The 27189-nt window shown below is 40.3% G+C and overlaps 2 protein-coding genes across 3 annotated transcripts; one reads left to right on the top strand and one right to left on the bottom strand.

Annotated features, from left to right (window-relative positions):
- Positions 1-6701: 6701 nt before the first annotated feature.
- On the top strand, positions 6702-14414 carry LOC148367384 (KH homology domain-containing protein 4-like). 2 transcript variants are annotated; one of them, XM_088334273.1, is made up of 14 exons: positions 6702-6870; positions 8253-8517; positions 8601-8720; positions 8801-8877; positions 10153-10205; positions 10305-10495; positions 10725-10933; positions 11380-11440; positions 11684-11741; positions 11897-12132; positions 12437-12541; positions 12713-12792; positions 12869-12987; positions 13625-14414. In XM_088334273.1, the coding sequence occupies exons 1-14, from the start codon at positions 6854-6856 to the stop codon at positions 13753-13755; spliced, it is 1722 nt and encodes a 573-aa protein (XP_088190399.1). In that variant the 5' UTR covers positions 6702-6853; the 3' UTR covers positions 13756-14414. The 2 variants fall into 2 exon arrangements, with proteins under 2 accessions (XP_088190399.1, XP_088190398.1); XM_088334272.1 differs by having other exon boundaries at positions 13622-14414.
- Positions 14415-14420: 6 nt separating this feature from the next.
- fsd2 (fibronectin type III and SPRY domain containing 2) lies at positions 14421-26349 on the bottom strand. The gene is made up of 13 exons (XM_088334271.1): positions 26274-26349; positions 25997-26155; positions 25373-25465; positions 24932-25165; positions 24849-24871; positions 23844-23965; positions 21908-22072; positions 21706-21840; positions 21447-21603; positions 20439-20572; positions 20232-20364; positions 17890-18066; positions 14421-14701 (listed from the first exon to the last, which is right to left on the bottom strand). The coding sequence occupies exons 2-13, from the start codon at positions 26144-26146 to the stop codon at positions 14449-14451; spliced, it is 1776 nt and encodes a 591-aa protein (XP_088190397.1). The 5' UTR covers positions 26147-26155; positions 26274-26349; the 3' UTR covers positions 14421-14448.
- Between the last annotated feature and the right edge of the window lie 840 nt (positions 26350-27189).

Below are 27189 nucleotides of genomic sequence, written 5' to 3'. Positions count from 1 at the left end.
GTACAGGGAAGTTTGGTGACGATATTATGTCAGCTTAAGGGTCAGGTGGACTGTTCTTGTGTTTGTTTACTTTTCATCATGTCACACACTAAAGACCCCTACTATATGTCATAAAATGGCATTAAGATACTAATAAGTAGATTGCCATTTATGTCTACACAAACATAAGGTATTATGTGAACGTGCATTGTATGTTAACTTTTACTGTATTTGACCGAACGGGTCATTTTTTTAATGAGTGTACGTACCTTGTAAAGATGAATCAGCACTACATAGCGCCGAAGCTGTCTTCAGTATAGCACATTTCTCCTCCGTTTATTGGAGACACGGAAAAGATGATGAGCTTTCAGGCAATCGGTAATAACACAGCAGTAGCGGGCATTTTTAACATTGCACGAACTCTCCAACTGACACACTACAAGTTGAGACTCGAGTTGTTTACATGTGACGTAGACCAATACGTCACTGAGGTCTACAGCCAATTAATATTACCGCCATCTCCTGGACAGGGGTGGAACCTTGCAAGTCTTGTCCAAACCTTTTCCGCTTTGCACTTCACTCGCGGAGGGCACTCCTCTTCGAGGGACCTCACTGGAGGGTCCTCAGGGCCGAGTGAGAGAAATGGGATTGGGCCTAAGTAGGATAAGTTTCGGAGAGTTGTGTTCGCTACCAGGGTTGGGTAGGGTTACTTGAACTTGATTACTTTCAATTACTTTTGGATTACTCCAATAGCAAATATGCTAATAAAAGACAAAATAAACTCAATATGAGTAAAATGACTCAATTTTGTGCAGGCTTGGGGTGTAACGGAATACATGGAACGGCAAAAACGATGTTGGCAAGCTGTTTGGATTTATTTTCATTTTGTTTCTGTCGCATTTTATGTTAGTTTTGCCGGAGATCAAAGAGATCAAAGCCAGGAGAGAAAGCTTACCACATGTTGTGAGTCATAATTTTATTCATATTTAGTTTCTTTTGTCTTTTATTAGCATATTTGGTATTGGAGTAATCCAAAAGTAATTGAAAGTAATCAAGTTAAAGTAACCCTACCCAACCCTGTTCGCTACCAATGCCAACTATAGAATGTAAGTTTGCTACTACTGTTGCTAACTAGTAGATCTTTTACAATAAAAATTACAACAATAACTATTTTTTCAACATAATTATGAATGCAGGATTTCTATCAGATTCAGATTCAGATTCAGATCTACTTTATTGTCATTCTAGTACACGTGTATACAGAACGAAATGTCGATGCATCTGACCCCCACAGTTTCCTTGAATGTACAGATATAAATAATGTTGTATTGTATTTTGGCTACGTATAGTATTTTACCATAGTGCCGATAGTGCAAGAAGAGTAGCTAACCAGATGTGAAAAATGGGCAGTCAGGTTAACAAGTCAGGTACACAGTAACATTAACACTGTAACAATAACGCTGTAATTACAATAGTGCAGAGAGCAATGTGCAAGGAGTGGCAAGCTATAAAAAAAACTGCCAGTAGTGCAAAAAGTCAGATTAGCAGCCGTTTAGATTTAAGTTAACTATATGTTAGATTGACCATTTAACAGTCTAATGGCCAGGGGGACTAGACTATTACGGAGCCTGGTGGTCCTGCACCGCACACTGCAGTACCTCTTCCCAGAGGCTAGCAGAGTGAACAGTCCATGATGGGGGTGAGAGGGGTCCCCGGTAATGTTTTTAGCATGGGATAGGCAGTGCTTCTGGCCAATGTCCTGAATGGAGGGAAGTGTAGTCCCGATTATTTTCTCTGCTGTCCTCGTTACCCTCCTCACCCTACCCCAGTCGGTAGCGCTGCAGCCTCCACACCACACAGAGATACAGCTGGTCAGGATACTCTCTATGGTGCCCCTGTAGAATGTAATGAGGGAGGGTGGGGGCAGGTGGGCTCTCCTCATCCTCCGCAGGAAGTACAGGCGCTGCTGTGCCCTCTTAACCAGTGATATATATTTGTTAATTATACAATAAGTTGATAGTTCTAATAATTATTTATTAATTAGTGTCATTATTATTATTGATCCCACAATCACAAACAATGTATTTAAAGGTGTTCACAATTTTGTTTTTTGTTTTTTTTTTCAATAAGGCACAGGATGTCTAGGGTTGCGGCCCACAATTATGCAGCTATGTTGCAGATTATTCCATGCGCTAGGGGACTCGAGAAATGTAGTCTCAAAGTTGACCCATCTTACTTGCTTCCTCTAGAGCTGTGACAGCATCGGAGTAATACAACACTTTCAAAATGGCAACTACCGTTAACACAACATATGAGAAAGCTCCGAAGTATACAGCGATTGTAGTGAACAGCGATTGAATACTTTTTATTTCTGCTTGGAGAAACTGAAACTTTGCTTACCCTATTGATGGGAGGCTTGGTACTGTTTGGTCAGAGTTGCGTGCTTCGACCTCCAACAGCTGCAGGGGTAGGTTTAACTGCTGACATTACAGCGTGTCTTCTTTACTTTTTCCTCAATTGTGGCTTTTCATTTGTGAACTTCGCCACGTGTGTGCCAGTTGGTACAATGTCATCCGGCTACCTCCCTGTTAGTGTCTACGCTTCCTGTTTTGCTTGATACAAGTTAGCTGCAGACAGTGTGTTGTTTGGAAAAGTAGCCAGCTAGCCTGCGGTGTCCATGGGCTTATTCCCGGCAAGATTTGTGTTTGTCGCTTTAGGTATTTTTGTTGTTGCTCCCAGGTTAAGCTGGCTGCTTACTGTATTTTACTCGGCCAGATTTGCGTTTTCACCGCTCAGAAAGTCAAAGAAGAGACAGGCTGTCTTCAAAATGCATTATATTGGAAAATAATCGTAATCAATCAATAAAATATATAGAGATGGTATGCAAAAAAACATGTACTATTTCCTCACTTTTTTTAGAATTTAAAGCCCTGGTGTATAATATGTGACCACTAGATGGCCCTTTTTTTTGTCATACGAACGAAAATCAATGCCGAAGCAAGCTGAAAGATGCCAGAGATGGCGGACTACTTGGTATGTATTCCACTATGTTAAAGTAATACACATTTCTCGACCTATGATTTTTTTTATTACCATGGCATGATAATTCGTGTATTTTTGCCTAGTAATCAATACAACGTTTTTTTTTTTACTAAAGGAAAGTTTATTATACCACCAGAGGCACTAAATATTACGTAATGTCCCTTTTTTGATAGGTTCAAGCCAAGGAAAGTCAATTATTCTTAAGTTTACCTTATGTAAGAATTAAGCTGTTTTAAATAAGAACTCGTCATCTGGGCCACTATTTTCATTCATTTAACTTGTTATTGTTGTTCTGTCCTGCGATTGGCTGGCAACCAGTTCAGGGTGTCCCCTGCCCACTGCCCGGAGATGGCTGGGATGGGCTCCAGCCCCCCCGCGACCCTAATGAGGATAAGCGGTACGGCTAATGAGATGAGATAACTTGTTGTCATAAAAAGGTATTTTACTCGTTACTTGCCCGATTTGGACCAGTGTTCTAAATCCAGCACCACTGAAACACAGAATTATGGCAAACAGAACTTTGACTGATGGTGTAAAATGAAGGTTGGCATGCAAACATACACTGCAACGATTACCGTTGCAAACAAATACTATGCTAGAACGCAACCAATGGAAAACACGCTAGGCTTATTCTGAAGCAGTGAAAGAGTCAGATAAAACTAAGTAAGTAGGCCTACTCGCCATTTTCAAAGCCACAAATCCCTATCAGCGTGCATGCGCATTGGGCATTGGTAAGGCGGTTTGAAGGTCAGGAAGGGTTTTCAGGACACCTGAGGCGAGAAAGTAACTCGAAAGGTCCTCAAAGTGGCTCGCACAATCCAAACGTAGCGCTGATAAAACGCTCGGGTCATTTATTTATTTATGTATGTATTTTACTGTGGTCACTAAAATAAAATTGCTATCTTGCTTCTTCCACATACTTTGTGCTTATTTGAGATCTTACACCTAGCATCCACACTATTTTAGGGTCAATCAGCTGGTTATAAACTGACATATATTCTGTCCTTATGCCGCTAGACAAACATGGAAAGAGTTCCACAGATCCGATCCAAGTACTCGCTAATAAATATCGCTATTTGAGCCGATCTGCTCACTTTTTAATGCTTTATTGAACAAATGCAGAAACATTTCCTTACAATCATCTTAGCACAGTGTTTTGCAAACAGTAAATTCAAACTGCACAACAAATCAAAATACAAAAAAAAAATAAAAAATATTTTAAACAGTAAAACAAAACATGCCAGGGAAAACACAAAGTTACATAAAAAGGCCAAAATGTTTGCTATTAGTATTTGTTTTAATGGCCTTCTGGTTGTGGGAAAGCTTTACGGCCATCATCAGGTGTGTACTGACGAACTTTCACTTGAGTAAGTTTGGGGAAATTTTGTACTTCTATGAGTATCTTTAAATTCCTATACTTTTTCTTCTACTTGAGTAAATTTGTGGGGGAAAAAAACGTTACTTTTACCCCATTACATTAAGCAACATTGAAGTCGTTACTTCGTTACTTAATAAATCTCTTCTACGTAAGAACACGTCTGTCTTTATTATGACGGAGACGAACGTCATGTTTAACCAATTAAACGTAGCAACTTCAGCGGGGCGAAATTTGTTTACGGATGAAACAGATCGAAAATGTTGCTTAGCATTAGCGACTATGAAAATGGTAAATGGTCTGCGTTTATATAACGCTTTTCAAGTCAATGAAGACCTCCCAAAGTGCTTTACAATGTGCTTCACACTTACCCATTCACACACACTCACACTACCAATAGCGGCCATGCAGCCATGCAGGGCGCCCACCTGCATATTGAGGGCATTAGGGATTCAGTGTCTTGCCCAAGGACACTTCGACATATAACACGGAGGAGCCGGGGATCGAACCTGCAATCTCTGGATACCAAGGTGAGCGCTCTAGAGTGTTAGTTCCCCTTAAAAAGGGTGGGCAACACCAGCAACAATATGCATTATCTCCAGTGTTCGAGTTCGTTTTTAAAAATAACCAATAAATACGACGTCGCTACAGTTTGAATGGATTTTATTCATTTGACTATAAAGGATTTTATACGATTGAATACAAATTACATTTAATGCAAAAGATATTCACTGACTAGGCTGTGGTGCAAGGTCAGGGCACCCTGGTGGAAAATGTTGTTTACAGGAACGGCGGGAACGGGACGTACGGCTGATATGAAATCAGGACATCCAGACGCTGTTGACGCAGAAAAGTCCCTGATGTTCTGAGTACCCAAGACATCGGGACGCTCTTCTATGAGATGTTAAAGCCTAGGGGGCTTCCTTGCCGCACCCATGGGAGGAGTCGGCACGCCATTATGCGGGGAAAAGATGCCTAATAGGAGAAAGCTAAAGGACTTGAGAAAAAGGCTTCCCAGAGACTCCAACGTCACTAATTCGGCCGTTTTCGATGGAGTACACTAAGTTAAATTTTTAGGGAAAATAAATCTGCCCCCGTGTGGAGATGTCGGCTTCCTGGTCATCTTTTCCCTCAAGAAACGAGCGCACATAAATTGTTGGGTGAATGTAGGTTGTGTTTGGTTAATGGAGTCAGATAACTTATTCGAACAATTTGGTAAACGGTAAATTTTGATGTATAATTCCCAACAATTCACTCAGTAGTTGAGTATTTTTTCACCAAGTACTTTTTTACTTTTACTCAAGTTATTATTACTAATTCGTCTTCTACTTGAGTAATATCATTCTGAAGTAACAATACTTTCCTTGAGTAAAATTTACTATGCCCACCTCTGGGTATCATGTAATGCACTGGTGTCAAACAGGCGGCCCGTGGGCCGGACCAGGCCCGCCTAGGGGTTTAATCCGGCCCGCAAGACGACACCAAGAGAAGCGCAAGAAAAAGATGACATGCAGTTTTAAAAATGTCCACTTGATGTCACCCAAGCCAGGCACCACTCGCAAAGCAACTGTAGTATTATGTATTTCTATCCCTCTCTTTTTTCTCTCTCCCTCCGTTTCTTTTTCTCCCTCTCTTTCTCTATATTTTTCTATCTGTATCTTTTGTCCCCCTTTCTCTTTTTATTTCTCACCCTGTCTCTCTTTCTCTCCCTTCTTTCTATTTATCTCTCTATTTTTCTCTTTCACTTTATTCTTATTTTTTCTTTCTCTCTGTATTTTTCTATTTTCTTATTCTTTTGATCTTTCTCTCTCTCACGTTCTTTATTATTTCTTTCTCTTTCATTCTCTTTATTTTCTTTCTCCCTTTTCCTCTTCTTTTTTCTCTCTTTCTTTCTATTGTGCCCTCTCTCTCAATTGTGCCCTCTCTATTTCACTCCTTCTCCCTTTTTATGTTTCTCTTACCTTCTCTCTTTCTCTCTAGATCCCTTTCTTTTACGCTGTCTGCCTTGTTCTCTCTCATTTTTTTATCTCTCTCTTTCCCTTTCTTTCTTTCTCTTAAATTTACTAGTCTGCCCCCCGTGCGATTGTTTTTTTCCCAGCATGTGTCCCCCAGCCAAAATGAGTTTGACACCACTGATGTAATGTTTCGCTTGCATAGAAAGGAAATGATAGACATTTTTCTACTAGTAAATTTGCATTTGTGAATGTAGAATTTCGCTATGATGATGATAAGATTAACAATAAAGATTTCCTTTGGCTTAAATTTAGACGTCTCTAAGTCATATCCGCTCACCCTTACTGCAGTTCACACTCGCGAGGGAGACGTCACGGAAGTACGTCACAAGAACTCGTCGGCATTCATGCGCGCTTCACTCGATGGCTGAAATTGTTGTTCAGCGTTGCTACAAACTCTCTTGATTCTCATGTTGGTTCACGTCGTTGAGTTTTGGCTTCACAAATGGCCGGGCAGGCGCCGTAAGTATCTTGCGTCCTTTGAATGAGAACTGAGATGAAAAGAGTCACGTTCAGACACGACGGCGAGCTGGTTACAGTGGTCGTGGCCTGTTAGCCATCGTTAGCTACGGGGGGAAACTCCACGTTTGGCTTCCCTCAAAACAATAATGATATTCATATGTTTCAACTGGAGATAATTTTTTTTCATCCAAATAGTTGAACATTGAGGTTTGTAGTTGCAACGTATATCGTTAAATTCCCCGAGACTTAAACTGTTCACAAACTATTCAAGAAGTTTTTACATTTACTGCATTTTGGCCTATTGCCCCCACCCTGACTGCCCATTTTCACGTTCCTCTCACAAACCCCCACTATAAATAATATAAGCGTGCAATTATTTAAAAGGACAGTGTGTAATATGTGGTGCTACCTAGCGGTATAAAACATTAAATCCAATTAAAACAATTGTTCATATGTTTGCAAAAGCATACATGAACCATTGCACCAATGTTGTTTTACTAAAGATTGTTTATCGACAAATTTCTTTTTCACCGTTGAATTACTTGTTGGATCGGCGCCATGTTATTCCTGCTGCCTGACCCTTGCTTGTACCAGACTACACAGTGCTATCTAGTGGGCTCATGTTACACATTGGGGCTTTAAACAATATCAGAATCGTGTAGCAATTGTCCTTTTAATTTTTTTTTTTATAATGGCAATCTCAATCAATTTGGACTAGGGGTCTGGAACATTTTTGACGTGAGCCGCCATCAAAAGGAAAATATTTAAAAAATAAAAAAACCTCCAGTGAGAGCCACACCATATTTTTTTTAAGATAAACGCGAACCAAACCGCCACAAAAACAGGTGAAAGCAGAGTTCTATTGTGAAAATTTCATAAAATACTAAGACTGGCGCATTTATTTACCTTTTTATATATGTGACAAGGTCACAGTTCAAACCTTCGGAATCGTGTGGTCATTATTTGTCCTCCATTCCATTTTATAGATGCAGGTTTCGTCTTTGAACTTTACAAACTTTTGTCTTAAAAGTCCTTAAGTGTATCGTTGATCGTTCGTCGTTTTTCAACCTACGCTTGAAAAAAATGTCGAGGAAATTCTAGATGGAAAATGTCACACTTCCATGTGTATGCTACGTCCTCTCGTTGACTAAGAGAGATGGACACGATCCTGATATTTTGCTCCTGCCACTAGTGGTATAAACAGAGTTGCAATTTTTTTTTTCATGATCTGATACCCTTTGTGAGTGATAAATATGCTGAAATCAGGAAGGGAGCAAATGCTTTTTTTCACAGAACTCTACAGTTAGTAATACAATTGATAGAACCTGATGTTGCATGTATGTATGTGTGTTTTTTTAATACCTGGTTAATTGTTGTTTCAGGTGTCTAACTAGCCGATGGGATCAACCAGCTCCTTCTAATCAGCTCGACAGTGGGAATGGAGCCCATCACGTTTCGCGGTTTGGTCGCAAGTCTGATTTAAGCAATTCACTTCCTCAAACTGAGCAAAATGAAAGTGCAACACTTGATGCAGAAAAGCCGGAACCTCAAGGAGGAGTTGAATTGGCTGCGGCCAAGGCTGCTAAAATAAATGCAATGTTGATGGCAAAAGGAAAACTTTTGACTCCCCCTCCGTTGTTGACAAAGGTAAGTAAACTTTGGTGCTCATTTGAGTAGTCTTATTTCCACGCTGTCATGACTGTATCTATTTATTTGGGAATTTCTTCCAGAACCCAATATGTGTGCCAGTGCAACCACCCCCAGAAGAACTAGTTGTTACAGAGGTCGACATTAATGACGTGCCTCTAACTTGCAGAGATCTTCTTACCAAAGGCAAAACCCAAGAGGAGGTACATAAACCTCTATTATAGACTTCAATACTATGCAGAAATCTTAATGTGTGTTAATGTTTCTGGCTTAACAATTTCAGATTCGACTTTGTAGTGGGGCAATTGTATCAACCAGAGGACTTTTCATGTCTGATGTCGAAAGGGAAAAAACAGGAGGGTACGTATTCAGTTGTTCAATCTGTACATCTGAAACCCTCATGAGTATTATCTTTGTAAGGCCACATGCTGTATTGTTTATTTCTTAATATATCCATTCAACGCTACGCACACATGTACATTTTTGTTTCCATGCTTTTAAAACATTCGTGTCATTGTTTTGTCTTCTTTTTTTTCCTTGAGGTAAGCCTGCAAAGTCACAGAATTTGGGGGAACTTGTGTTAAAGTTAAAACTTATATGAACTCTATGTTGGCAGAATTAAACAAATAAAAACAAGCATTAAGGTAAATAAAATTTATTAGCATTGGTGATGGCCCAAAGGCCACTCGCCCTGGCTGGGCTACCGGCCACACACACTGCGCGCCCCCGCGTGTCTAGTTAACTTTTGTCACACAGGAAACAGATATACACCGGAAATGCAACTTCTAAATAAGTCAAGTCAAGTCATTTTTATTTGTATAGCCTTTAATCACAATAAGTCTCTAAGGGATTCACAGATTAGTACACTATGTTACACAGACTATTTTTCAGCCGACAAGAAGAGTAGGTTATTATTCATATGCAATGGAGTAGAAGTGAGTTTTAAGTTTAGATTTAAACATTTCCACTGAGGTTGCAAAATAAAAGAGTACATAACTGATAAACGTACAAGAAAAACATTAGACTGAACGTTGAAACGTTACTTCGTGTGTGTGTGTATATGAGAAACATTGTTTTTATATTTAGTAATATAAAAACAAGCAAATTACCTTGGGAAGAAATTCAAGAGATTTACATTGAAAACCTGGCACTTGAAATGGAATGGTGAAATTACATTTTTAATCTTTCTCAGAATTTCTCTCTACACCTTTAAATGGAATAAGGGGGGTCTCTTTACTCTAGCACTGCAGTTAATTCCTGATTTACATTATTATGAGGAAAGAAGGGACCATATCAATATACAGTGTTGTTTCGGCTTTGCAAGTACTAAAATCGGTTGTGCACATATCATAATTGGAACGTGACAGAGAAGAGTTGCATGATCTGAATTTTTATCTCCGAGCCATATGTACTTATGAAAAGAGCCATATCTGGCAAAAGGACCCCTAGTCTAGGCCATTGTTTATCTTCATAATTACTGACTTTTGCAAAATGGTTGTCCCTCAGTAGAATCAACAGGTCATTTTTGACACTTTCTGACCACAATATACCATTTTAAGTTTCGTCATGTGAATGATTAAAAAGGGTCTAGAACTTCCCTGTTGTCCATGACCTTTCTAATTTGTCTCCTTTTAGAAACAGACCTTTGTATTTGCATGTTCAGGCAAAGACACAGGAGCAGGTTAATAGTAAGTTGCTTCTACCAATATATGCTTTTAGCTATAAAGAATTAATGAGAGTTTTATGTCGTTACTGATGCATCCACTTGAATCGTTCCATAACTGTAGGAGCTGTCGCAAGAATACGAGAGATCATCGCTGAGGATATGTTGAGGGCCTCTACAGCTTCAGGAGGTCAAACCATGCCCATAATTCCCCCCCTCACGCTTTACCCTCAGCCCCCTCGACACGTCAACCAAACACCCAGCACCAGCTCAACGCAGAGTCAGGGGCATCGGCCAGCAGCTCCTCATACAGGGGTAGGCAGGATTGATATAAGCTTGTCCAATTTTTTTTTAGATTGGAGGTAAAGAAAGTGAGGCAAAGAAAGACCATGTTGCTCTCATTGATACTCACCTCCTAAATTGAACTGCAGAGAGAAGACCCATGGTCTCAAGAAGAGAGCCATGGGTTACTGCGTCTGCTGACACATTTTCTTGCATGTAACTTACCAAGTTTTATTTTTTTAATGAACTTATTTCCTTATAGAACTTTGTCCACACAAAAATCTTTGTGGGCCTTGAACAGTCAGTGCCGTCATTCAACGTAAATGAGAAGGTCGAAGGTCCTGGAGGAACATACTTGGGTCACATCCAGACAGAAACCGGGGCCCGTGTTTTCCTCAGGGGGAAAGGTTCTGGCTACATTGAACAGGCATCCAAACGAGAATCTTTTGAACCCCTCTACGTCTACATCAGGTAATTTTTGTTCAGATCTGAGTTTTTTTGAGAACTGTATTAGCCCTAATCGGTCAACCCCTAAGACTCTTGTCTCAGTACGTATTAAAGCTTAACCCATGAATATTTTTTTCTGTTAGAACGATTTTTAAAATTGAACCTACCCAACACATATTTACCCTAAGAAAGTTTTGTTCATTCAATATAATACACCCTGTTTAAAATGTTCTAACCAGAATTGATTTGAAATTCATTATTAATGAAATATTTACAATTGTTTTGGTTAAAACAAGCATGTGCCTTGAAGTGATGTAGAACATGCCTCATTTTCCAAAAGGGATGTTTGCCCTTGGACGTACCAAATTTTCAAATGGTAGACTGATATATATTCATAAAAATGTATATATTTGATACATGGTCAATTTTCCTTATGGTGACATGTTCAACCAATGGTTTTTATATTACAGCCATCCAAACGCAGCTGGACTGGAAGCAGCCAGGCGACTCACAGAGAGTCTGTTGGAAACTGTAAGTTGATTGCTCGCCTGAAGCTGAAAATTTGTTGCATGGAGGTTTAAGAAGGTGAAGCTATCAAAGCCTATAGTTCTCACTGATACCCACCTCCAAGAGTAACAGCGGTAGTGTGAACCGCCTGATCTAAAGAGAGAGGTCTTGAGTGCTCTGCAACTACCCACAATACTATTCTACAGGCACGCCTGTCGTTTTGCAATGCTTACTGTTCATTCGCTCATGTTTCGTGTCTACCTACAGGTGAGGGGTGACCATGCTCTCTTGAAGTCATCGTACACGGCCACGACTTCAGCTCAACGTGAGTTTCCTTTCAATTTTTCTGACTGAACAGGGATGATATTAGTCATTAACTTCATCCTGTGAAGTGACTGGCCCAACTGTAGGTTGGTCACAGCCTGTTACCGTTGTATGTGACCGAGGCCGTTAACACAACACTCTATACTTTCCTTTCAGCATATGCAGCTCCTGGATTTCCACCTAATAGCAATTACTCTAATCAGCCTTGCTGGTATAACTACCCAGCCAATGGGTATGCTGGAGGCTATTCAGCGTACCCAGGAGGCAGTGGTTATTGGAGTAATGCAAACGGTCCCCCAAGTCATTCTAACTTTTCGACAAACCCTCCATCTTCTCAGGCAATGGTTCAGTATCCGGTGTGTCCACGGAATCCAAATCCGTATGTTGTGGAGGTAATCTAAAGCATTGCAACTGTTATCGTGACTTAATGACCACCCTGTGTTCTGTTTGCCTGGTCTTTTAAAGACTTGCTTATGGATGCTGGTCACTTGCCTTGCACTAGCAGTGACGACACAATTAGTCATTCTTGAATAATATAATTGTAACGTGCACCTGTTATATGCTGTAAATATCATTTTCCTTGATATTAAACAAACCTTCGATTCATGAATAAACAGTAAAGGATGTATTTAGATCAGATTATTCCTTGCTAAATGGTTTGGAAGATATGATTATCATAATTGATGTGTGTTAAAGGGTGTTGCCAGCAGCGCTACATTGGCACCTGTAGGACCTTTGCGCGCTCAACATGAAGCAGGAAGTTCAAATCAGCAGTTGAGTGAAAGCACCGAGGAAAAACAGGTTGGATTGGAGTCGTTCCTGCACTCACTGTGAATATTTATTGTTGGATCATGCAGAGACAAGGATAATAGTGATCAAGAATTGAGTTTCTCATATCTATATGCAATCAATGTAATTGTATGGTTTTGAGAATTAGGTAACAACTAATTAAAAGAAAGGGCATTTGTTCAGCTTGTCAGCTGCTTGAAGAAGGTTCCCGCACCGGAGTCCAAATTTCCTTCTTCTGTCATCAAAGAAAAAACAATAGAAAGGTTTGCACTTTTAAGATTTCATATTGTCCCTAACAATCATTTGGTATTAATACATATTTTGGGTTTGACCCTTTAGAATCCTTATGCCACCGCCGCCGCCTCCCTTTGCTGCTCTCGTTTTGGGCCCGTTGAAGCGAACAAGTGACCATTTGACGCAAGATCCAGACAATGCAGCCAGCAGTGCAGCATTACTAGGTATGTGCTAGTTTTCTTTTTCTCATTCCTGTCCAGAGATGGCGCTTGCAGCTCTAGACATTTTCAGTCAGGTGGCAAACGTTTCATCTCTCTAGTCTGAGCCGTTAGTTGGTGGTGGGGGGGCTATGCAACAGTGAAATTGGCCAAAATCTAAATGTGGGGGTCAATCTAACTATCACATATGCTCCAATGTGTTGGCCAACCAGAAGAATGTGCCACAGTCTAATAAATTAGTCTGTTGGGATTGAAATGACATCTCCCTCCCCCTGTGGAGCACTGGAGAAGGAGTGAAGACCTGTAAGAGTTTCTCGAATGCCATATGTCACTAACGGAGTCTTCTTCTATATGTCTTTTTGTCTTTCCCTTGTTCTCTCTCTTTCTCCACATGTCAACGGACCTGTCTGCCATGAATGTCTGGATCTGTCTGACTGGGGGATGAAACCAACTGAACCACTGCTCACTCGGGGATCTTCAATGGGGTTGCCTTTGTTATACATCTCCCTCGCTTTTTCCATCTCGCTTGCTCTATTGCTATCACCCTCCACATTCTCTCTCTCTTGCTTGCTCTCCATTATTTTTTCTTTCTTTCTCTGCCACCATGCCCTGCCTGTTTGTCTTTAATGCTTTGCCCCAGCAGGTCATATTGGTGATGTGTGTGAAAAGAAGCCTAATATAGTGATGGACTCATCAGGGCTTGTGCCCTATGGCGGTGACTCTTCTGACGAGGAAGAGGAGAGGACGTGTAGCAGTAAGAGCAGTAACTCATGATCCCTTTGAAAAAAGTACTTGAGCGACGCCCCCTAAAGAAATCCAATTTCCCTCTGTCAACGCACTTAAGACGATGTGTGTTTCTTCTGTTAAAATTGAAAGACTCAGATTTTCAATGCCTGTTTGGGCAGAGTATTTTTTTAAAATGCCAGATTTGCCAAGATAACTGCTTCGCCATTTTAGAATAAACATTCTCCTTTTTCTTTATCTTGGTGTGGGGGATGTCTATTTGCTGTATACCCCATGTTTGCAGTTTTTCGGCTGAGGCCATAGCTGCCATCTTGTGACATCCATTATTAAATGGGGTAGCTATAAATGAATTGAAAATTCTCAAAAGGGAATTGTTGCTGACCACAGAGCAGAATGTTTATTTTTCATTGAATATATTCAAACCACAGTACCAGGAGATTATTTTGCATCCCTTGGTACTAATTTTACCAGCACTGTGTTGGTTGGATCTTTTTTGTAACTTTAATACGTGCACAGTGATGTGAAATTGAATTTATACAACCATGTATTTTTATCTGCTCAGCCCTGCTTTTGTTCTGAATTGAATACAGATCGGTAATAAGGGGATAACCTCGTTATAGCTTTTTCTTTCAGAAATGGATGAATATCTGTTCCCATGGAATATTATAATAAACGGCTACAACTGGTAATTCATTTGACTCGTTTATTTAAATGACATTAAGGTTACCCAGTGATTGTGTATTTTGGAGCCTCAATGCCATTCCGGATAGTCAGGGCTCCTGGGCTGTCCAGGCCGAAGCATGGCTGGACATAGTGCTTAAAATGACACTGGAAGGTATACAAGTGCTGTTCCAGATCCACATTAAAGAACGACAGAGTTTCTTGGTGATAATCCAAAACCAGCCCAATTCGGACGGGATTCACTGTTATCCTTAAATCAGGGCTCTGACCATTGTGCAGAAACTCATACTTGTGTCTGAAATATAAGAAAGATTGTTATCAAGTGCTGTAATCATCGGATAAATATTGACTCTTAACGTTTGCCAGTCGTTTTTGCGAAATATTTATCACGCAAAAACTTCTGATGGTATTTTCATATCCTAGGCTCTCAGTCGAGAATTTAGGTTTTCAAACGCAGACATTGTAGTTGTGCTTTAACATTTGAAACTGCAATGATTGTTTTTCCCTTTTGTTTTACACAACATTCTTCTTGCACTTTTTGTGGATGAAAGGTTCAACAAGTAGAGCAAATAAGCCCAGCACAAAATTGACTTCCAAGTAACTCAGAACTTTGGAATGGATGGAACGATAGCGGCCCCTGTTGGACAGTTCCCGAACGTACTAATTCACAATGTACCACAATGAAATCTGATAAGTTTTGAATGTAATTAAAACATCACAGGCTATGTATTGATTAAAAAAAGTTTTCACTGTACGTAATTATGTTGATTGGAGGGGTATTCTCATGTACAGAACATTACGGAAATATCTCACTTCTTTGGCTTTCTAACAAGTTTAGAAACTTTAAAGATAGTCACCTGATATCTATGATCGGATATCGAAGACCACGCCCATAGGGGCATGATCTGGTCCATGTAAGAGGAGGAGCTGATCAATAGCTTGCTTCTACTGCCTCGTATGATGGCCGCACCACGTGGCTGTGCAGGCCTGCACTACAACCTTGAGATCAGCACATGGGCCACATGATGAGACCAAATCTCTTAACAATAAGTCAGAGGACTGTTTCATATTTAAAACCATGTTTGCTGGTTCTTGGGATTGATCGTTTTATTTCTGTACAAGGGAATCTCCCCAAATCGACTAGCATTATGGCCGGAAACTTTTAGCGGTCAAACTCTCAATCTCCGGCGTCTCCCCATTAATTCCTTGTGTTACTAAATTGTGTGTGTTATTTCCATCAGCCTAGTTCATTGATTCCATTTTCTTGGGATTAGTTATTCATATCAGAACTCAAAGAGCTCAAGTAATAACGTAATTAATGTTTTATCAGTGTAGGAAATTCTAGCATCCTTCAGAGAAATAAAAAGATTTATGGTGGAGCACAAGCAACACCTAGAAGCAAATTCGTTTCAATCCGAACGATTTTCAAAATTAAAGCTAGAAAAATCACACCCATACCTGTGAGATCATTAAAAAGCTTGTTCAATAACTTGTTAGTCATTGTTAGCTTCCATCAATTACATTTTCATTCATAATTGCTGTTTTCCATGCTCAAAGCAGGTACTGAAGGCACTTTTGAATATTGTGAGGATGCGCCTACATGTCTTATCTCCCTTGAAGCATTTTGCATGGTTTCGAACCAGATATCACTGTTCAAGTATTCTGCACTATTTCTTTTGTGGAGATGCCAAAAGGTAAAACTGATTCAAGTTGCACTTGTTGGATGTGTAGTTGGCATTTTTTGGATACGTCCTGTTTGGGTAGATTGAGTAATATTGAATGCAGTAACAATAAAATTGTGTCTGCTTATTTGAGTGATTTATAACACTTCTGAATGCATAACATTGGTTATGAGGAAATCAAGGGTCTGGGGCCATAAATGAAACCTTTGAGTTAATCTAGAAGTGAGCGACGGAATAGCACTTTGTGGAAAAACTCAAAAAGTTTTTAGTTAGTCAAGGAAAAATTACTATCATTTACAGGTATTTAATGGGAAACCTAATAACTGGTATTGGATTTCACACAATAAGGATATTGAAATACTTGGAGAATTTAAAAAAAAGGATACTAGTAGTGAAAATCTTTCACTGTATTTGACTATTGTAGTAGTTTTCTTACCCAAATGTGCTTACGGGTAGTTATTTTACTAGATAGGAAAAATCCATACCTGTCAATCTGTACGTTTTCGCCATACAAAATACGTTTATTATGCATTTTAAGACCTGTACGACGTACAAGAAAATCTGTATGGAAAAATGAGAATTTGTCATTGATGGGTACCATCTGGTATACACTGACTCACGAAACGGCAAATCAATCAAGTCAAACGAGTTTGCCGCGGTAGCATCCATCTCGGTATTGGCTTTTTTCCGTTGCAAACGAAGAGCGGTTTGGTGCCACTGTGCGCATGCGTCTGCCGCTGTACTGCCTAATTTTTGCGCTTCTGACAATAGCGATCGTATTCTATATAATAAGCTTATTAAAACAATAAAGCTATTGTCGGAAGCGCAGCAGAATGCGCGTTCACTCAAAGGAGGATTTTGCAGGGGAGTCGAAATTGGGCACTAAACACTGGACTCCTTAACAGCTGCAGAAGTGATGTTTTGCCATTTCATCACAGAGCACAACATACCTCCAACAGTTGTCAATCACTTCACAAGGCTTATGAAAAACATGTTTCCTAGTCACACGGCTGCAAAGGTTTGTATTTTCTGTCCCTGTTAGTCTGTTTGCAATTTAAAGTACAAGCATCAATGGTCGATATTGTGGCTTGGTTTCCAAAATAGAAATGCCAACTAGTTTTTTTCCCCAAAAATTATCTTTATTTACAAATTTAAAGTGTTATTAATGGATATTTTAGTTACGCTGATAACGATTGTTCCTGATTTTTTTATTTTATTAAGATTATGTACAGAATGATATAACAAAACACATGTAAAATATAACATGTTAAACTACATAAACACATTTGAAAAAAAAATATGGTATAAGATTATTTTGTAAGGGAAAATACGACAGTTTGTAAGGGCATGGGGCCGAGGAGGCTGACAGGTATGCAAATCTTACAAATCTTCCAAACCATATACAGTACCAAATTAATATTTTTGTTGTGACAAAGGGTCACTGTGCAGTTTTTAACCATTATCCATTTACAAATATTTGTAACACCCTTAATCACGCTAAGTTTCAAAGGGGCTGCACAGAGCACCATTACAATATCGTCTGATCTGAAAACCACGAAAGCAAGGAAAAACTAAAAGAACCTCTGTATAAGGAGAAATAAGAAACCTTGCGAAAGGGTTGCGCATAAGGTAATCTCAGGATGCCATGCAACACTGGCTCATTCAAAATAAGATTTACGTTTCTGTAGCAATGCTAACACGCACACATTTGCATGGGCTTGCTTCTGCTTCCTGATTTGATTGTGCCTTATGTTCCTTGCCATTGGTGTGCAATATCACATTGCGAGTGTGCTTGGGGTACCTGGAAGTACTGAGGATGTGTCTCATACACCAGGATGTGCTGTTGCCTCCCAGGTAGGAATTTCTCTCTGTATCATGGTATGCAACTCCAATCCTGAACTCTGTCCTGTCATCCACCTCCACTTCCCAGTAGTGCCTTGCTCGCACCGGAATCAAATCACCCAGGACAGCGACACACCTGATGCACGTGTAGATAATGTTTAGCAAGGATAGAAAGCATTCCTTTCCTTAATGAAAAGTGCACACAAAGTGGTACCAGACTTATTGATATTGTACTCTTTTGACAAAAAACTGGAAGTGGGTCATGCAATAGTCTGCCTCTATACTCTAAGTCAGGGGTGTCAAACTCATTTTAACTCGGGGGCCACACGATAGAACAAACATTCTGTTGGGGGCCGGACTAGTAGATTAAAGAGAAAGAAAAATAGGGATAAAGAAATAAGAGAAAGAGGGAGGGAAAAGGAGAGAGGGCGGGACAAAGAAAGAAACAGAGAGAGCGGGAGAGAGCGTGAGAAGCAAAAGATAAAAAGTCGTGAGAGAGGGGGGAAAAGAAAGGGAGAGGAAGAAGGAAATCCAAAGAGAAATAGAAAGACAGACGGAGAGAAAAGAAAGCGCAAAGGGTAGGAAGAGAGAAAGAGAAAAAAAGGAAGGTAGAGCAAAAGAGGTTAAAAGACAGAAAGAGACAAAGAGCAACAAAGGAAGAGAAAAAGAGGGACACAGAGAGTGAAAGAGACTGAGACAGAGTGGGAGAAAAGGAGTGGAAAGGAAAAAAGAGCGAGAGAGAGAGAGAAAGACATACAAGTACAGTGTCTTTGTGAGAGGCACCTGGCTTTGGCAACATCAAGTTGACATATTTCAACCTGCAGCTTGTTTTTCTCTTGCGCTTCTCTGAGTGTTGTCTCGCGGGCTGGATTCAATCCCTTAGCGGGCCTGATCTGGCCCGCGGGCCGCCTGTTTGACACCTGTGCTCTAAGTGATCCAAACTCCACAATCACTCTAAATGTTCAGTGAGAATGTGTGAATGATAATTGTCTTAAATGACGGATGATGTTAAATGGAATTCACTCATGTGTAATCACATCTCCAAATAAATGTCAGTAGTGTTAACAGCGGCTTGGCAAAAGTTTGTTTAATCTTTCACAGAATGAAATGGGACATGCCAGCTGGAGATGAAAGAAAGTTTCGTTGACTCAGCTCCAGTGTGTTGGATGGAGATTTAATTATTGGTCAAAATGATTGTTTAGTCAATGGATGGTCAGCTCTTAGAAATGGAAGCCCACAGGCACAGGGTTTCACGCTTCCCTGGGAACATATAGTGATAACTGCGCCCAACTATCCTGTGGGCTGTCCCTCAACATCTCTTTGGATTTAGAGGTGCTTTCACTTTTAGGTTAATCAGAATTATTGTTGTCCACCTTGAAGTCATACAAGTCTACAGTTTTCAACTTGGTGGGAGGGAATGTTTGCTTCCAAGTGGCCATGTCATGTGTTCCCTTTAACACAAACCTCCTGTTTGGCATTTTAGCTGTCATTTATGAAACTAAATCATTCAACTGCTCTGAAAGTCTCATGTTGCCTTTTGTAGAGACCATTATGAAGCCCAAGGAACGAGCCAGGCCGGGCAGAGATACTGTTTTGGAAAAGCTTAAAGTCTGATTTGTAAACAAAACTATTTCCCAAGCTTTAAAGTATCACAAAGAACATTGTGCAACTAAGCACATTGGAAAATAGGGAATATCAGATCCTTTAAACTTATAACTCTAACAATGGAAGGACTGATCAGGTGTGCAGACAAGAGGCCTGTGATCATCACTATGGATGACAACTTAGGTCAGGGGATTCTGTTACTTGGACAAGACTCAGTTTTACCCTATGCAGATCTGTAGGGTGTTTTGAAGGATGGTAACAGGAAAGACATAAACGAAGGTGCTTTGGTCAGATAAAACCGAAATCAAACTTGACCACAATTTAAATTATGTATTTGCTGTAAAACAAACATAATTTGTCACCCTCCACACACCATTCCAACTGTTTTATCTCACATTTTCAATTTTTTTATCTTTTGTAGTCTGAATGATTGCAAAGGGTTGAAAAGTGTAACAGGGGCTGAAAACCTGAATGGTATTGGAGATGTGTTTCAACATTTGAAACTTTTTTCTATTACCGGGTAGATATTCAGTTGCAAATTTGAGCTAAGTCACACCATCTTGTAGATATAATTTTATGTAATTTCAAGGAGGTCTAACTCCTTGAGTGGTTTACATTTTATTATCGCCAATTTAAAAAATGTCCAGGGTCGGCCATGTAACAAACATTGACCACACTTAATCCATTCTGTTTTACCTTGTAAAGTTGTTAACATCTAAGGCCATGGAGCTGATTGGCAACTCCTCATCACCATAGAAAATGGTGAAACCATCCTCAGAGAAGGACAGGCATGGATGGGCAGTGTCCTCAAGAAGATGGAAAAATGTGCCTGCCGACAAAAGATCACGTTTAGATCGTGTTTTGTATGGAAGACAAAGAGCATTGCTTGGTGTTGCTTCTCACCAGTGGTGGAGATGATGATGTCGTCACTTCTGTCACTGTGTCCACCAATATTGACAGCCCTCACAGAAATAAGGTAGCTATGATTGGCTTGAAGCTGAATCAGGCACTGACATGTCGGCACTGCTACTACAGACCTCGGAAATAGAGGAGATATGATAAACTACTATCAGTTCAACCTTCCATCCATTATCTGCATCGCTTATCCTCAGTGGGATCGCAGGGGTGCTGGAGCCCATCCCAGCCATAATTGGGCAGTGGGCAGGGAACACAGAGACCGACTGACTCGTTAATTGACAGATGGGAACAATTTGGACCAGCCAATTAACCTGACATGCATGTTTTTGGAATGTGGGAGGAAACCCACGCAAGCAAGGGGAGAATATGCAAACTCCGCACAGGAAGGCTGGTAGCTGGATTTGAACCTATGACAACAGAACTGTGCCGCGGATGCGGTAACCACTCATCCGCCGTGCCGCCCTCAGTTCAACCTGTAATAGGATATTTTTTCCATTCATCCGAAAACTTTCTAGACTCCGCTATACTTCAGCCTATTAATTAGGAGACCTCGAGATTACATAACAAACTTGAAGAGGCAAATGCTGAAGATAAATAACAATGTGCAAACTGCTAATTTGTGGGTTTTTTTCGGTTAGTCAATTTATTGTTAGATTGACAGCTGGGACTGTTTGCTTATAAGTACAGTTGCCAAATCGTTATAAGGGATCGAAAGTCTCACATCGCAAGGCTTTTGTTAAACTACACTTAATCTATCTACGTATGAGATTTTCTGTTTTCAATCCGGGCAGAAGACATTTGTTCAGTAGGTAGGCAGATTGGTAATGCTGCATATTTTTTTTTTTTATCAGCAGTGAGGTTTTGGGGGATTTGCTCCTTATGGCCAGTTAACTTGCCTCAATGACATTTATATTGCCTTATGGTTAGTCAGTGGGTTCATATTAAAATAGTTTCCAAGATAATTTACGATTTTTGATAGTGGAAAGCACTTACTCAGTGAAGCCCTTCTCTGTGCTATCAGGCCCTTTCACTGCAGCGAACTCCACTGTATAGGAGTCGACGGGGTCAGGGTTTCCCGACTCCCAACGGATGAGAGCAGCCTCCGGACAGCTGCAACACTGCCTGCTCTTGATTATCGGAGGTGACGGAACTGCAGGGATTTCACCATAAACTCGATAAATCAATAAAATGAAGATGAAAACAAGATATCTAGTTTTATAAAGTAACTAGCTATCGACTTCTATTTTGTTACCTGTCATGTATAAGGCTTTCTCGCTGGCCAGGCTGATACCTGTTGTGTTGGTAGCTGTAACCCATAACTCGTATTGAGCGCCAGGCAAAAGCCCACTCACAGTGCAGTGGGTCTCTTTGACTTTCAACTTGCTTACTTCAGGGAAACAGATTCGGCATTCTTAGAGAAAAAAATCTGCATCAAGTGTCGATGGTGCGGTTACCATGTGGGGCAGCAGTGCATTCCAGAGACGAGTCCTGCAGCACGGGTCTGTAGTACAGCTCGTAAAACTCCACCGTGTCGTCGGAGAACAGACTCCAGCGCACACGCAGAGACATTTGTGTGGCCGAGTTAGCCATTTGGGGGTTGATAACCGGGGCAGATGGAGCTGTGGACACCCTGTGCTCTTTACTTGACAGTTAAATATGCGTTCAGTTTGTGCTCCTCACATCTTTGACAGTATAGCTTGTTTATCATACCTGTCAACCTTTGCCAATTGTTCCCCTTATTAGGGGTGGGCAGATCGATTCATATAGCCGTTATATTGCTACACTTGGATCAGACAGAAACTATGGTCTTGAGATCGATACTGTCTTCCCATTTTACCCATCTCTATAATAATGTTGTTAGTTTGTCCTAAGATTATAAATCCATTATTTTCAAATTAAATCCAATTGTGGTTTTAGTTGCACTACTGATTTTATTTTCAAAATATTGCAGAAGGAAAATTAACATATTTTCCAGACTGTGATTAATGCATCTGATTAGAAGACGCACCATTAAAAATACTCCCTCATGAAAGATTGTTTTCATATATGAGGTGTATCGAACTATAAGGCAAATGAGATTAAATCAGACGATAAAATAACATTTCATAGAACATACATGTTAGGGAATCTGATTTAATAACTAAAGTTCCATCCATCCATTATCTGCATCGCTTATCCTCAGTAGGGTCGCAAAAGTAAAAATGTAATAAATCTACACCTCCTAGTAAACACACCTGTCTGGATTAAAAAAAAAAATATATATTTATAAACAAATATTTATGCAGTGGCTTTAGCATTGTGTTTTTGTTTGTACAGTGGCCCCCCAACATATGGGATTAAGTTCCCAAATTGAGCTTGTATCTAGAATTTCTAGTATCTAGAATTATCCATCCATTATCCGTACCGCTTGTCCTCAGTAGGGTCGCAGGGGTGCTGGAGCCCATCCCAGCTATCTACGGGCAGTGGGCAGGGGACACCCTGAACTGGTTGCCAGCCAGTCGCAGGGCACACGGGGACAATTTGCTCACTCGTTTACACCTACACAATTTGGACCGGCCAATTCATCTGACATGCATGTTTTTGGAATGTGGGAGGAAACCGGAGTGCCCGGTGGAAACCCAACCAAGCATGGGGAGAACATGCAAACTCCACACAGGAGGTTTGATCTCATGACCTCAGAACTGTACCGCACACGCGCTAACCACTGCTACGCTGTGCTGCCTATCTGGAATTAATTTTCCCAATACCATATAACTGAAAACTGATTCATCAGTTTCTACCCTCCAAAAATAATGAAGTTAGCCCTAATTAGCTATGAAACACATCTGTGTGATCACTAAACACATTCAAATAGTCAAATAGACATGGAACTGGCCTAGAGTCGGCTAGCTTGGGTGTGGTGCGGCGGTAGCATTTGGCTTGGGGCACAGGCCTTTGTCACAGGTCACCTCGATGTCATTTGCCCATCGCATTGTCCTCTGCCACCACGGACCGTTTCTTCCTGTGGTAAACCATCTGACGCCCGGGAGGCTGTGCGCGTGTTGGCAAGCGCTTTAGGTGAAAAAAACAACAACAACACAAGAGCGAGGGATCAGGTCTGTATGGCGGGGAAACGCACGCATTAAATCGGACGAACTGATGCTAGTGGTAAGCGAACTATAGTGGTAGAATCTGTAAATTTACAGATTTATTTTCTCTCATATGTCGAGCAAGATTTTTGCCCGGAAATACATTTTCAAAACTATCGTATCTCGAGTAGCTTGTATGTAGAAGGGCCACTGTACTGGAATTAAGCGCTATGATATAAAAACATGAAATAGACAGGCCCATAAGCCCTGGAGTAGGAGTCAAGAGTTAAAGATGTGACGAACTACAGAGTGAGAAGCACACCTTGGACCATGTTGATAGAGTCCATCATGCTTTTGACGTCGGACAGGTCGGCGAGCGGCGTTTCAAATTCAAGATTCGTCGCCAGTTTGAAGTCCATCTTCTCTTTGGCAAACTCCTCAATGCTGATATAGTACAAAAACCTCAGAATACAGTAATCCCTTGCTGTATCGCGGTTTAATCCTTGCTGATTTGCGACTTTGCAGATTTCCATCGTGGATTTGTATTGAGCAGATATCACACAGTAAATAGGGATGAGGGCTGTGTGTGTTTTTGGTGAGTGTGACTGTGTGAGTGTAACTGATAGGCTGGTGTATACTGTAAAACATCCCAGGTGGGTGGGCGCACAAGTCAATGTGTCCACTGAGAAGCACGCAAATGCTAGTATCTCAGCTGCTCATTACATTAAAAATAAATCTATCCATTAAATCTTACTCTGAAGAAAGTCAGAAGCATGCAAAGAAGTGCTGATCACCAGCCGGTGCTCCGTGGATTGTTATTGGGTCCAGACACCAAAGAAGGCAATAGCAGTGACCCAGGTCCGGCCTACTGAGGCTCGGATACGTAACAACTCTCTTAAGACACCCCTGCTGAACCTGTATCTTGCCAATGCCAGATCTATTATCCATGAAACTGCTGACTTAGAGCTACTTTCGTGACTTTTGTATTTGAATCATCACGGCTCAACCGAAGTACCGCTGATGCTAGCGTGCGGCTAGCCGGCCTCTATCTACGTCACTTTCTTATGCTGAGGAGAACTCCCCCAATATCGTTGTACTATTGTATAATGACATTCATAATCTACATCTCTGTGTTCAGTGTATTTATTTGTAGATCTGTAGTCGTTTGCAGTTGTATATATGTTACCGATATCTAATAAATAAATAAATGTTTCTGCTTTGCGGGTTTTGACTAACGCTGGACTTATTTGGAACGCAACCCCTGCGAAAAACGAGGGATTATTGTACTTCAAGTGGGAACTTTGAAAAAAAGGGCCATCTTACTTACTGTTTCATAGTGGGAACAACAGCCTGTCGGAGACGAAAATATTTAATACGGGACTATGAACTATAAAGGTTGTAGGAACTGACCTTGAGAAAAAGCCTGCTGTCCTGGCTTCGGTAAACCTCCTTGGCTTCCTCGATGAGCTCTTTGGAGGCGTCCAGCGCCCGGCCACAAGTCAACAGTTGAGCGTAGAGAGCCTCCAGCTTCACCTTCTTTTCATCTTCCAATCTCGCCGCACGTTCATCATAGCGCTGCGAAATTGTCTGAAGAACGTCGGTGTAGTGTCGCTCCAGGTTCTGCTCGCGCCTGCCAAAATTCTCCTGCGTTTACAGTATACACGCTTGTATTTTAAAACTGGACCAGACCTCTGCACGAGGGTGTGGCTTAACTGCGTGGGTGGCAAAAAATTGAGGTTTAACCTATAGTACAGATAATGAACGATTCACATTTAAAAATTTTAAAGAACGCCACCTATTGTTAAAGGCTTCTATAGCATGCTATGTTTTCCTTTCTAGGACATGTTTTACCTCGACAGTCAAAAATATTTCTTCCAGGTGTCCTGCAAAGTTCTCCATCTCCGTCACCTTCTCTTGCAACTGATTCCTGCTGTCAATGACACCCTAAAAATATTTGAAAAATAACCCAACTAGTTTAAACACAGAATTCAAATTATCATGGAGTTTGTGTAATGAGATGAAGAAAACATACTCAAGTACTGAGTAACCATAGCAATGTCTTATTTATTGATCACCAGATCACCAAATGGTTCTTTTTTGGGTCACTATTCAAATCTAAATAAAATAAATGACAGAATAATTGCACCTTAACAAAGTCAAACAGGCGTGTACTTACGTAAAGGGGAGGTATGTAACGTGTTTAATGTAGCCTAATGTAGCGGAGTAAGAGTACAGTTTCTTCTTCACAAATCAACTCAAGTAAAAGTAAAAAGTATAGTTATTTAAAAATACTCCTAGAAGCACAAAATGTCACTACACCTACTCCAGTAAATGTATCTGTGTTAATGTAACTTGTTACTACTCTGCGTGTAGGTTCACTAAAAACTCGTGTTACAAAGTAAAAGGAAGAATACAAAAGCATATTTCCCCTCCTCTCCTTTAGTCAAAGAGCTAGAAAACAATATAAATTTCTACCTCATTACAAACATTGCTAAACGCATCAGTGTGTCTGTCCTTTGCAGCAAGGGACATCTGAGAGCTGCTCGGGTCTTTGTTCCACTCCTGGATTTCGGATTCTTCTGCAATCACATCCAGTCGGTTTCCCCTGATCTCGTGCAGATCCATGGACAATGACTATGATAGAACATAACGATTGATATGCATGAAATCCTCAATAAGACTTAATGGAAACAAATGACCGTAATAACAGTAACATATAGAGAAACAAACGGGATTTTAAAGGGATATTTACCAGAATGATTTTGCTTCTCTGCAATTATTCCAAAGACAAGCCAACTCGTAAGCAGAGCAGCATCACACGCGCACACTAGGACAGAAATAGAAGGGGCATGCAGGCGCGCACGGATCAAATATCAAAAACATGGCCAAGAGCCCGTCAATCGGACCTGACAAACGTTTATATCTGTCATTTGTTCAATCAAATAAAAATAAAAATATGTACTATGAAATATTGTATAATGATTACCATTTTAAAAATGGTAATTGTGAAACACACGAACCCTGAAAAACACGGGAAAGAAATTAAAATATTTACATATCCACAAAAAATACAAAACCTTTTTAATTCTTTTCTCACCAAAAAAACAAAATACAATACATTGTGCCTCCTTCACATGACCTGGCAACAGCTTTTAGCAATGACAGAAAAAGCCACTTCTCATTAAATATATTAAATAATTCATTGATAAATAAATGATACTAAATCTTTTTTAATACAAAACTTATTAATATGTTCACATTTTGAGGACTTTCGAAAATTGGATTTAAGACATTTTGATGCCAATGAAGACCTTCTTTTTAGAATAATAAATCAAAAGCCTTTTAAGACTTTTCAAAGATCTGCGGGAACCCTGAAAGGAGTATTTCATGACCGAGTATAGATTACAAGACAATAGTGCCGATCCGGTCCAAGTAACCCGTCAGTATCACATACCTGTCAACCTGTACGTTTTTGCCGTACAAAGTACGTTTATTATGCATTTTAAGATGTGTACGACGTACTGTACAAGAAAATCTGTAAGGAAAAACGGAAATTTGTCAATAATGGGTACCATCCGGTATACACGGACTATCACGAAACGGGAAATCAATCAAGTCAACTGTTTGCCGCGGTAGCCTCTATCTCTGTATCGTTTTTTTTCTGTTGC

Source organism: Urocampus carinirostris, chromosome 4 (assembly GCF_059441175.1).
Source record: "Urocampus carinirostris isolate Australia breed hairy pipefish chromosome 4, RoL_Ucar_1.0, whole genome shotgun sequence".
NCBI lineage: Eukaryota > Metazoa > Chordata > Actinopteri > Syngnathiformes > Syngnathidae > Urocampus > Urocampus carinirostris.
The sequence above is the reverse complement of the archived record's forward strand: the minus strand, read 5'-3'. Positions and strand labels throughout refer to the sequence as shown.